This window comes from Emys orbicularis, chromosome 8 (genome assembly GCF_028017835.1).
Source record: "Emys orbicularis isolate rEmyOrb1 chromosome 8, rEmyOrb1.hap1, whole genome shotgun sequence".
In the NCBI taxonomy this organism is placed as follows: Eukaryota; Metazoa; Chordata; order Testudines; family Emydidae; genus Emys; species Emys orbicularis.
Window position 1 is genome coordinate 55,926,209 of NC_088690.1, and position 13,448 is coordinate 55,939,656.

At 44.2% G+C, this 13,448-nt stretch overlaps 1 protein-coding gene across 2 annotated transcripts in view; it reads right to left on the reverse strand.

Annotated features, from left to right (window-relative positions):
• Nucleotides 1-803: 803 nt before the first annotated feature.
• RGL1 (ral guanine nucleotide dissociation stimulator like 1) overlaps nt 804-13,448 on the reverse strand; it is a 103,079-nt gene continuing 90,434 nt past the window's right edge. For both annotated transcript variants that reach the window (XM_065409231.1, XM_065409230.1), the window contains 3 exons: nt 12,462-12,716; nt 8,201-8,315; nt 804-991 (listed from right to left, as the gene is read on the reverse strand). In XM_065409231.1, coding sequence (XP_065265303.1) covers nt 804-991; nt 8,201-8,315; nt 12,462-12,716 — 558 coding nt within the window. The remainder of the gene's footprint in view (nt 992-8,200; nt 8,316-12,461; nt 12,717-13,448) is intronic.

Below are 13,448 nucleotides of genomic sequence, written 5' to 3' on the forward strand. Positions count from 1 at the left end.
AGAGAAGTAATGTTGGTTGAGTTTCCTTGCCTTGCTCATTAACAAAACATGACATTCATCCAAAAGCAACCGTGGCCCATTTTCTTAATGTTCTTTGGAAAAACCCCAAAATGTATTTTCTGGCTTTGAACAACTGCAAAAAATGTTTGTCAGTTCTGTGAAACCAACCTACATGCACACAATTGAATACTTCCTTGTGTCTCTAGACTAGGGTTTTGGGAGAGGCTCAACCCTCCTTTCTTCTTCACAGATGTGAAAGCCTCCTGGAGGAAACACTTGTCAGACAGGGTGAGGAACTAGCAGCCATCAACTCATCCACACCCTTTGGAAATCGGTGTTATCATTCAGCTGACGGCTGCTCAGATCCTCCTGCTTGATTCAGGTGGAATTTAATTGCAACAGTTTTCTTCTCCAATGTATAAAAATAAATTTAAAGTTCTTGTTCTAGGTAATACTGGCACAAAGGAGAATCTGTTTTCCAAGGAGGAGATTTAGCTTATGTGGAATTCTTAAGACAAGATTGGTTGGCAATTCCATTTTTCCCTGTATATGTGACCTCACCTTCCTAGGCCAATGTGCAAAATATATTTCCATAGTGACTGTCCCATAAATCTCTCTCTCTCTCTCTCTCGATGTTCATCTCTATCTGTATCTATAGTGAATGCACACTTTGCATTCCAGTCTCAAATCTTTCCAAAGTCAAACACTGACACCTTCATCTTCCGTGACTTTGTAATACTGGATGGTATCAAAGGTCTTTTCTTTTTTCTAAACCAAATCTCCTTTGTGTTAGCTCATTCTCTTCAAAGTGTGATTTTGCTGTGTCTGTTAGTCCAGCACCCCCTTTTGGCAGTTCTGGGAAGTGTCAAACTAGATCGGCTCCGCATCTTCACTTGCCCATCAAGGGAGTTTTTTTTCCGTAGGATGAAGTCAAAGTTCACCTGGCTGTTCATTGCATAAAATACATTAGCACTGTCGGGGATGACTAACTCTGCAAAGAGAGGAAACAAAGTCAATGGTGATGTGCTATAGTATTGATACTACAGTTACTAGCATGAAAAGAAATCTCATGTCGGCATCTGGCTGCAATGCCCACATGCGACTCTGATTTGGCAGCTGTGCATTTTGTCCTCTCAGACTTTCCCCTTGTGAACAGGGACATGTTATGGTGACAAAAAAACTAAATTAAAAAACATTATTTAGGTTGCAAAGTCAAGCCCTTGAAAGTTGTAAAACTGGCATTTACTAGTTGCCCATGGAACTAGAATTCAGACTCCAGTGAGGGCGGGGAGAATAGGACGTGATCATGTAATTAAAGACTAGCATAATGCGGATGAGCAAGGGGTCTGAATTAGGGTTGCAGCATAGGAAACTGTAAGTCTGACATTTCCTAACTGTCAAGTGCTTGTCCTTGCAATCTTAATGTGCTTTTAGTGCATTTTGATGTGTGTGGTTTGGTAGGCTTTGGGTGTGGGCATGTCTTTGGTGGTTTTATTAATAGAATTTGGCTTTACCTTTTATGTGAAGCTGTAACAACCCCGTCCCCGCTGCAGACGTGTTCAGTGATTTTGATAGACTCCCTGCCCCCCTGCCCTCAGCCCCCGCAAAAAAATAAAATAAAACCCCAGACACTCTTAAGCCCTAATCCTGCAAACATTAGATGAGTAAAGCAAAGCACGTGCATAAGTGGTTTGTAGGTTCTGGGCCTGGCTCTCCCACTGCAGTTCTGTCTGACTATTGAAACTGTATTTCTCAGGGTGAGCACTGCATCACCTCCAGCTGCTGCCACTCTCAACACATACCACCACCACTAATGCATTTCACGGTAGGGAGACTTCCCGGAAAAGAGAACCAGTGAGGGGTCACTGTAAAATATACTAATAGGAAAGAAAGCTTTCCAGGCGGACTACGTTAGGGACTTTTTCTCGTAGTCTAGCAGCCCGCACCTGTTTTGGACACTAAGAGGTAACCATGTCATTGCTACCCCCTGTTAGGCACATATGTGGTGGTCATCACACCAGCGTGGTGGTCATCACACCAGCGTGGATGTAGATGTTGTAAGTGGAGCCGTTTTCCTATATGCCATAATGTTTAAACGTTATCAGCATCCAATTGGGAAAAAAGTCATGAAAATCACAAAAAGGGCCATAACGCAGACTTTAATTTTGACCAAAATTGGCAGAAAGCTTCTAAATAAATTGATAATGCACCAATGCCCTCAAAATAGTACTGCTTTGGGAAGTTTGGGACATATTTAGCCCCTGATAATATGTGTGCATTTTCCTGTACTTTTTTGCCTTCAGTTAGAGTAAAAGCCTGTAGTCGCATGATAGCAAGAGCTTGTTTGTGCCATGTAATACCTCAAAACATCTGTCATCATTTATAGAATAGACTGATGTGAGCAAAGATTTGTTTTGTCTGCTATTTTTATGAATCTATGCAGATACTAAGCCTCCCTACCCCTTAATTACAAAACATATTTTTTACATTATCTACTCGGCCAGAGACATAAGCCTAAAGCACACGTGGTACAACTGTAATGATCATCTTACCATCACTGAATGCAGTGACAATACATGTAAACTACTTCTACAACAGTAATGATTCGTAGTAGAAGGACTATAGAATACCTTATGTGAATATATTGTGTAAATAACAAAGTATAACCGTATACTCTTATATAACGCCTACATATAACTATGACCTACTGAATGTCTAATACAACACTCCCCAGAGCTATATTTATTCTCAAAAACAGTCTCAGTAATTTGCAGATAGCTGAACCATTTCCACTCCCCCTCAGAATCGGTCTCTGATGTATTCAGTGCTCTTCTGCTACACTCGTCACTGTCACAACTGAGTGCACTGCAGCACACCAAATCTTCGTGGTGGTATTTGCATCTCTTTGTTGCACAGATACTTTCCCAGCTATGCTGCATAAAGGCAAAGATGGTTTCTGGAGCAGGTGGCAGAACCAACATTTGAGGAACAAGATGTCCCATGCTATCCATCACCCATCTGTTGACAGGGGCCACCTAAAGATACTGAACTGTTGCATGATTTCCTGTCTATGAATTATAATTTACACATTTCAGGTGCTGCCTGAAGGTGATGGCAGTTTCTCACTTGCTTTGGTGTTCTTAGCAAAAACTTGTAGCACACATTAGCCAGAGATGCTTGCTGATTGTACTACAGTACAATAAAGATACCTGTTAGCCAGAGGCTGCTGATTCTGAAAAAGCTGTAGTTGGGTTGGACCTCAGGTACCTACCTTCAAATCTTGCTAGTGATCCTGAGCAAGGACTACTTGATTCAGCTACTGCTCGGTTCTTTGTTAACTAACCCTTCTAGACTGTCATATCATCTTGAGCGTATCGCTCTTTGCCCTGAAAACTGCTCATGCTGTAGGTACTGGGAGCAAGTTTATAAATGACAGGTCATTATATGTAACGACCAGGTGACAATCTCTGTCCACACTCCACAATCCAGTCACTGAGGAGAAAGTTTGCAATGTTAGATTTATTCTTTGAATTTGATATCATCTGCAAGCGTTCCTTTGGTAATGGTGTGAACAGAGTAGGGGCTCCGAACGTCTTGCATTTGGACATTCCCCCTGCGGGCTCTCTCACCAGATTTGATTGATTCTTCATTTGCATAATTGTCCCCCACAATAGCAGTGTATGGACGTTGCAGTCTGAGGATAGTGTGCAGCAGCTGATCAGACAGCTCCCCAGTAGTTTTGCACTTGGCAGTATCATTGCACACCATCAGCAGAAGCATCCCGAGTTCAAGAATAGCTGACGTTCGCTCATCAGATGCTGGTAGCTCAACCATTGACAGATTTTTCTCCAGCCAAGACAGTGTGTTGCTCTTTTGGGCCTTTCTTAGAGATCCACCCAAGTTGAAGAGGGAAAGTGGGACAGGTGCCAGCTCACGTGTCATCAGACCCTGGATATCAACATCTCTGGATTGGGCAAAAAACCTGTCAGCTTGCTGAATATCTGATGATCAATAGTTATCGCTTGTGCTGACTGCTTCTTCTTTTGTTTGATTGTTTTGTTGAGACTACCAAATGATTTGAGATTATGCCTTTCTATGAGCTCAAAGAGGTCTCCCTCGCCCCTTTGCAGCCTCCTGGTTACAAACAGCTTCATTTATCGCGTGCCAGTCTCTCTCATCATGCACAAACCTTCCGCACTTTCAGGTGGGCCCACAGTAGATGTTGCAACGTTCACAAGTGACTGTTGTGTGGGCTTGTTCCAGGTTCAATGCTAAATGGATTTGTCATTCTTTCAGTCACTTTTTAATACTTTGGACAGCAATTTCATCTGTAGCCATGTGTTTTGTAGTAGCTTCTTTGTGGAGATCGAAGGCTGAATTCCACACCTTTGTTTTGTCACAGCTGTTACAGCTGCCTTAAAATGTGCAGTCAGGTAATCCTTGGTAAGAGCCGTATCTTTTGTGCAAAGATGCTGATGATTCCTACAGTCCTTGTTCAGAGATTGCTCAATGGCCATGTCACGGTGTAAGTACCCCACTGAAGAGTCTGGCAGTCTGGTACCTTGCTTCCTGACTATCAGCTAGGGCATGATATATATGTGGCTTCTCCTCCTCCTCCAGAGATCTGGCTTCTGCTAACACTTACACAACCCATCTGGCATAATTCATATGACCACACTGTCATAGTGGGATCATCTCAGCAAATGTCTCAAGCTCCATGGACTTGTTATTGCCTCTCTTTGCTGCTATGTAATCCATCAGTGGTTGGGAGCAATGTGTTACCTAGTTTTCCCAGGATGGAAATGTATCTGAACAGTTTTTCCCTTGGGTAAAGTAAGTGTCCATGAGCTGGTGCAATGCTTGGGAGCTGTTCATCAAGTCTGCCAGAGCATTCCGTGCTTCCAATCTGTTATCTCAGTGTGCCTGCTCCACATCTTCAAAAGCTTCAATGTGTGTTCGAGCCTTCTCCAAGATGTGTCTCTTCTTATCTTCTGGGAGAACATCAATGTTCATGGAATTGCCAAGTGCCACCCACTTCAAGCAAGTCATCGCCTCATTCATACTTATGGATTCTAATGCCATGGTTATATGCCTTCCCTCTTAGAGCATGGCTGAAGCACCATAGATGCTGTATCACCCATGAAATTTGCTGCATGATGAATGCCTCCCATCTCAAGGTGGTCATTGTCAAATCTGTTTTGATTCCTCCATTTAATCAATAGTGCTTTGCAGTAGATTGCTTCACCATACACGACATAGGTCCAGTTTTGGCTCAGAGAGTGGAACATATCCTGAAAATATTTCATCATGGTGTGCACTGTGTTAACATCAGTTGCCAGTGAAGGAGTCATTGGACAGTAGCCAATATTCATAAAATGTAAAATAGTAATTTTTTCCCCTCAAATCAATCCATGCTACAAAGAATGACAATTATTTTGATAAATTACATGGTACAAACAAGCTCATACTGTTGTATGACTAGAGACTTTTGCTTTAACCGATGGCAAAAAAGTATGTGAAAATGCATAAAGTATATCACATGGGGCTAAATATTTCCCAATTTTTCCAAAACAGTACTACTTTGATCACAATGGTCCCTTCTGACCTTAAAGTCTATGAGTCTGCTTTAAGTACATAGCTGCATTATCAATTGTATTTAGAAGCTATCTGCCAATTTTGGTCAAAATCAATCAGACTATGTTTCTTCGAGTTATGGCCCTTTTTGCGATTTAACAATTTTTTTGGATTGGATGCCTGAAAATGTTTATACATTACATGATACAGAAAAACGGCACCACTTCCACCATCTACAGCCGCCCTGTTGACGATCACCAGATATGTGCCTAGGCTGTGATAGCAATGACATTTTTCTAGCTGATGGGTTACCCTAACTCATTAACAAGACCCCTTTATAAATCTGGCTAGTAGACTATCAATAAATAGCTTCCCTGCGTGGCAGCCCAAGGAATCTCTGCAGCAGCTGAGACTAAATGCAATTTCACAGCCCTAAATAAATCATTCCCTCTTTTGCATAGTCATGAAGTGTCCCACGAGGTTTGCCCTGGGCAGGGAGGAAGGGGCGGGCAGGAATGCCTCCAACAGATACTAATGAAAAGGCTCTCAGAGAGAGCTGCTTTTTCATGTCTGGTATACATCCTTGGGTCTGCATAGCACGACTGACTGATCCTGGGGAATGAGGCAGAGCTTTGCTAATATAGTGATTTCCTGACATGGAGGTCATGGTTAGAAATGTGAGAGCACAGCACTCACATCATGGGTCATTATCCTTCGGTAGCAGTTCAAATCAGCTCAATTTATAGGTTCAAACAAGCCTTTTCTAACTACCAGACCTAGAACTCCACCTGGCATCTGACAAACCTGGCTGGGTTCTTTCTGCCTCTTACATCCATCGCCCAGAATAAGGATTCAGAACCAGAGCTTAGATGACAAGTTTGTAGAGGATTCATTAGGCAGAAGAGAATCCAGTTTGTTCTGCACCTGAATGGGCTTCCAGGGATTACAGGAGTAACATCTTACTTTTAATTCAGCACATTAATAGGACAGAATTCATAGAGAGCTAGTAGGGGCATTAAGTTGACACCAGTGGATTTACATGCTGCAAATTTAGGCACATACCTAGTACCTTGCTGAATCAGGGTCTAAGCACAAAGGTATAAAAACCATTTTTACATCATCCCTATAGTGACTCTAAACTATGCTTTAGCCACCTGATCTTTAACTCTAGTAATAATACATAATAATGATCTTATATGGAAAAGGATCTTAATATGCTTTACCAATAGATTCACAAACTGCATACAGTAGAGCAGGGGTCGGCAACCTTTCAGAAGTGGTGTGCCCAGTCTTCATTTATTCACTCTAATTTAAGGTTTCGCATGCCAGTAATACATTTTAACGTTTTTAGAAGGTCTCTTTCTACAAATCTATAATATATAACTAAACTATTGTTGTATGTAAAGTAAATAAGGTTTTAAAAATGTTTACGAGGCTTCAATTTAAAATTAAATTAAAATGCAGACCCCCCCGGACCGGTGGCCAGGACCCGGGCAGTGTGAGCGCCACTGAAAATCAGCTCGCGTGCCGCCTTTGGCACACGTGCCATAGGTTGCCTACCCCTGCAGCAGAGGAATCATTTCAGTGATCACTGAAGCGTAGCCTTGTTTGGGGTGAAGCACATCTATTTAACAGTGTGCAGCCATAATGCACAGCAATTAAGAACAGGAAGTAAAGTATATTGTGCCCCTTTGAAACTGCTGGGAATTTAGGAAGGCTAAAAGCATCTAGTACTGGCCACTGTGAGAGCCAGGATAATTGACTAGACAGACCTCCAGATAGTCTGTTTGAGTGTGGCAACTCTTATGTTCCTGCACGGAGGCATTGCTTTGCATGTGCCTATCTGATTTGTCATGCTGGCTACTTCATGGATCTGTATTATATAGGGAGGCAGGTAGGCTCCGCTTCACTCCACTCTGTACCATGGTAGGGACTCAAAGGATAGTGAAGTCAGACAGCCAGAAGGTGAGGGTGCAGGGCGAGGAAATACCTGCACGCTAACCCTCTGTGTTCAATGCTCTGTGGATAAAAAGGAATCAGGCCTGGCTGAGTGAGGGGGAGCCAGGGAGCAGCTGCTCTCTGTGCTGTACTGCAAGAGAATTTTCATTGCAAATTGCTGCAGAGACCACTGCTGTTCAAGGCAGGACAAACTTCCCCGCGGTGGCTTGCACATGCCATTGAAGAGGGTGGGAACACATAGGTGGTGGAGTCCAGCTAATGGGAAACTGCCATGCTGTCAGCGCAGGGGCAGGCTGGGAGGAGTATGCAGCTAGGCAAATCATATGTCCCGAGATCTCAGGGAATTGGCCAGGTGTTCCCTGTGACTTTTTGGCAGCATGGAATCTGCATGCTACACTCCCAGCTCTTTGTTCATTCCCGTATGGCCCTAACTTCACATCTCTTTACACTCTGAAGCTGGGATCTCGGACTGTACGTCCTCCCATTCTGCATTTGCTCATGTCCAAAGCGGAGGACAGGCCTGTAGTGATCAATGAATCAATCACAGATCTACCGAAACTGGCTGTCTGAAGAAAAATCCACTGTGTTTCTGAAGTTGCTTTGTATTCACTTTCTTCCTGCAAAATCTGAAGAGCTTTTTAAGCAGCAAGCATTGGTGTTTTCTTACCTTTGTCCTCAGCAATGACTTGAACAAGTTCATAATCCTCGACTGGGTCAGCCTCCAGGTTGTGTTTTGACATAGCTCTCTGAATGACAGCCGGAGTCTTGTCTTGGCTAGTCAACTGGAAAAAGAATTTTGCAATGAGGATTTTTTCTTCTTCACTTTACTTATTATCTAAACATTGTAACTGATGTATAAAAGTCTGCTTTGAATGCATCACTGGGTCTGGGGGTGAGTTTCCCAAAGCACTAAGAAACTATTGCCTCTTAGGAATTAGATAGTAGCTATTGGTGGGCACTAAAATGTGCTACTTATGACTTTTTTGAAATAATTTGTTTTATGCAGGAAGATAGATACTGCACCAACTGAGAGATCAGTAAATAACATAATCAGCTCCCTTGAGCAAATGTGTTGAGAGATGAGGTGTCATTTGTACTAGGCTTAACATTTCCACATAAATAATTTCTCCATCTGTTGCTCATAGGCAGCAATTAATTTGGAATCTAATGGGGGTAAATACTTGCTTTGAAACCTTGTGAAGATTTTTTGGCCTTGTACCTAGTTTGCAGTCTGCCGTGGAAGTGTCACTTGTTCTGAACTAACTGAACTAACAGTATTTGGTCCTGCCATGAGTAGGGTTACCATATTTCAGCAAGCAAAAAAGAGGATGGGAGGAGCCCCGCTCTAGCCCCGCCCCCATCCTGCCCTAGCCCCACCCCTGCCCCTCCCACTTCCCGCCCCCCTCAGAACCCCCAACCCTCCCCCCCGCTCCTTGTCCCCTGACTGCCCCCTCCTGGGACCCCTGCCCCTAACTGCCCCCCAGGACTCCACCCCCTGCCTAAGCCTCCCTGCCTCTTGTCCCCTGACTGCCCCCTCCTGAGACCCTCCCCCCATCCTAACTGGCCCCCTAGGACTCTACCCCCTACCTGTACCCTGACTGCTCCAACCCTTATCCACACCCCCACCCCCAGACAGACCCCTGGGACTCCCACGCCCCATCCAACCACTCCCCACCCCCTGACAGCCCCCCCCAGAACTCCCGACCCATCTAAACCCCTCTGCTCCCTGTCCCATTGACTGCTCCGATCCCTCTCCCCACTCCTGCCCCCTGACAGCCCCCCCCCCCCAGAACTCCCAACCCCCCCCCTCGCTCCTTGTCCCCTGACTGCCCCCTCCTGGGACCCCTGCTCCTAACTGCCCTCCAGAACCCCACCCCCTACCTAAGCCTCCCTGTTCCTTATCCCCTAACTGCCCCCTCCTAAGACCCCCACCAACTCCCCCCCAGGACCCTACCCCCTACCTGTACCCTGACTGCCCAAAACCTTATCCACACCCTCCCCCAGAAAGCCCCCCCCGAACTCCCAACCCCCCCCCCCCCGTCTCTTGACTGCCCCATCCAAAACCTCCCTGCCCCTTCTCCGACCCCCTGGCCCCCTTGTTGTTGGCCTTCGCCTAATGTCTCTGTGAACTTGCTCAGGAACGGCCTGAGCCGTTCGTCCCGGCACGCTCGTCCCGGCAAGCTGGCTGGCAGGGGAGGAGGAGCGGGGGAGGAGCTCCAGACTGCCGGAGGCGATCTGCAAATGCAGGGAGGGAGGGAGGGAGGGAGTGAGGGAGTGATCTCTGCAGCAGGGGAGAGGAGGGGGGCTCTCTCTGGCTGTCGGAGCCTCATGTAAGTGGCACCATCCGTCCGGCTGCCCTGTTAGCCGCGCGTGCTCTGCATGGGGGGGGAGAAGTCCGGACATTTACAAATTCCCCCCGGACACTATTTTTAGCTCAAAAATCCGGACATGTCCGGTGGAATCCGGACGAATGGTAACCCTAGCCATGAGGGCAGGGGACTGGACTCGATGACCTCTCTAGGTCCCTTCCAGTCCTAGAATCTATGAATCTAGGGCCTCATCTGAAGCACACTGAAATCTGTAGAAAAATTCCCATAGTCTTCAGTGAGATTTGGTTCAGGCCCATATTCACTGCTCTTTGCAGCACCTGAGGGATCAATTCCTTTAAAAAAAGGTGTCCTGCAAGCTGCAAAATATTTATTTGGTTCACCCATTCAAAAATATATAAATAAATACATGGAGTGTTTGTTCCATGGCTTGTGGGTGAGGCATAAGTGAGGTATGTAAAGAAGTCAACATAGGAAAATGGCCCAGTCCAGAGAAACACTGATAGCATCAGGTTTCAGAGTGGTAGCTGGGTTGGTCTGTAGTGGTAATGAGGCCAATGTAATCAGGGTGGCCCATTTCAAACAGTTGACAAAACTAATTTCCCCCTGCTGATACTCACACCTTCTTGTCAACTGTTTGAAATGGGCCATCCTGATTAAATTGGCCTCCTTACCACTACAAAAGTGATTTTCCCTCCCTTGGTATTCTACTGTTGAGAATAGCTCACTTCCACCTTAACTGAATTGGCTCGTTAGCACTGATCCCCCACTTGGGAAGGCAACTCCCATCTTTTCATGTACTGTGTATTTATACCTCTCTACTGTATTTTCCACTCCATGCATCTGGTGAAGTGGGTTTTAGTGTTAGTCTCTAAGGTGCCACAAGTACTCCTGGTTGTTTTTACCGACAGCATCGTCAATAGTGACATTTACAAAGTGTTGTTGTACATGCTTTGTTGTATATGCTGCCACCAATCCTAGAGCCTCTAAGTCTTGTCAGTCCCTGATATAAGAGGCCACCATGAAGGCTGCTCTCTTCTATGTCTCTAGCTGTATGAGATCATTCAATCAACTGGGATCCCCTGGACATAACAGAGTCCCAGTCATGACCACTCTGCTGCAAGCTGGAATGAGGGAGTGATACAGAAGTGACTCTAGCAATCCTGTGCCATCAGAGCATTGCTTCGATCCAATAGCTTTGCGACCACTTTGTGCCAGCAGCAGTGCACGGCTGCGCAGCTGGTCCATGGTTTATATCTTGACAGTTTCCCTTTAAATGGAAATGTTTCACAGAGGATCGTCTATACCTGGATGAGAGGGATTCCAAATGGAGCTATAGGATGGAAGCATTGCTGCACACTTGCTGGTAGTTTTCATTATAGAGGGAACACTGCTCAGTTCAACAGCTTGTCAGACCTTCCATTGTACAGTCACTAGTTTCAGGGGGTATTGAGAAAAAAAAATTCCCTCCAGACTGAAAATTGGCCCATGCAATCTCAGTCAAACCTGCCACATTCCTTCTTTGAGTTTCAAACCTCAAGTATAAAAATTTGTTATTTGTATCTTCCATCCCCCAAACTAACACCAGAACTGGTTAACATTTTTCATTTGGAGAAAATTGGGGTGAAATTTGGACATTTTTTACAATGAAATTTTCAGAAAAATATTCTTATATTCTCAGTATTTTTCCTTTTTAAAAATTTTCATTCTCAGTTTTCCTTTATTGTTTTTAATTATTTATGATTTGGGGAGAGAGGGGGGTTCCATTTGCCATTTTGGTTTTCTAGCTTCAGGGCTTCCTTTCCAGTGCCAGTTTTGACTCATCCACTCAATCATGTGATGAGATTTTTTTCAAAATCAAAAATATTTATTTTTAAAAATTTTAGTCTTTGATACTGAAAAAAGTGTTTTTATTACAGTTGTTGAAAATCTCTGGGGAAAATTTTGATAAACTAAAAATAGATGAGTTTCCAAAACCCATACAATAAAACCCTGTTTGAAATTTTCACAAGACTTATTTTGATTTTTCTACTAATTATAATAAATACAAATAAAACTTTGAATTTGGGACAAAGATTATGATTAAAATCCAAATATCATAATGATGGATGCATTAGAAATAGATTCGATATGATAGAAGGATATTGTATTATAACACCACCTTACAATTATATGCCCTTTGAGATCCGTATATAGCTAAGTGCTAGGTATTGTTTAAATAACATCTTTCACTCAAAAGAACTGAAACTCAAGAGGGATGTATGTGGGGGGAGGAATGGGTGTGTGGAGCAGTGGGAGTGTCCACTACTAAAATGCAGCTACCGCTAAAAGTGGAATGCAGTGCACATTTACCATTAGCATGACACAACAATTTGGGACAAGCAATGAACTGGAGCCAACTGAAACCCCAGGGGGAGTTCAGAAGATGGAACATACTGTGAATACTGGAATGCAAGAATCAAGGGCATAATGTGGCCCTTAGCATTTAAAATCTTAGCTGCTTTGATTTGCACCAAGGCTGAGACCTTGCATATAATTGGTCACCCTGAACAAAAACATCTCAGTACTAATAAAAACATTTAGCTCTTCCACATCACTGACCATGATACTCTTGTACATATTGCCATTGTTGTCTTCTATGCTGATCCGGATGATGCACATGTCTTCGTTCTGCTGGTTGTAAACAGGAGGCAATACTGCTGAGGTAATGGATGTGACGGAGATGGAGCGCTTGTGGATCTTGGGATTGGAGGTTAAGGAAGGAGGGGGTGAGATAGTGTTGGTTAAAGACGACACCCCTGAGGAAGACGTGTCCATGGAATGGATGGAGGAACAAGAGGAGGAGGATTCAGAGAGCTAAGTAATGAAAAAAAAAATAAGAAAAAACAACATACAATTAGAAACATGACCATGGAATTGTCATTTCCGGGGTGGGGGAGGGGCGAGAGAGGCACAATCAGGAATTTAGTTATTGTAAAATATATGCCAGGTTTCTAAAGTTCTTAGTGGCATTCTCACCTCTGCAAGGAGTAATCTTACAATTTACTATTCACATTAAAAACTTTCCCACCCGCCAACCCTGTCCGGTATGGGTGCTGCTGGACTCCACTACTATATACCCTTTTCGTTTTCTGCTGCTCCTTGGAGAACAGACCAGCAGGTGGCAGCAGATACAACGAACCAAAGGAAGTTGTGGGATGCCAGACTGCAGAAGAAAACTGGTTTAGGAAAAAGCTCCCGAACAGCAGGGGTACGTCAGCAGAAATCAAAGGGAAGTGGGCTCTTTTATTAGGTGAAACACAAACAGTCAAATATCCCCAAAACACCCTTTTCCTCACTGGCAACTCAGCCTTTGATTTGAGGGTAGCAGCCTAGTGCACTTAACGCTCTCTCTGATTAGCTGCTGTCATGTCTAACGAGCATTGCGGTGGGTGAGAATAGGACTAACTATATATATGTATATACACACGCTCAGACTATGTTTACAAAGGCCAAGAGGATAACTGTTCTGGTATAGAACAGAGTTCCAATGACCATCGTGGGCCGTAAGAAGGACAAGGAGCAGCTCTGCCCTTTATACTTGCATGC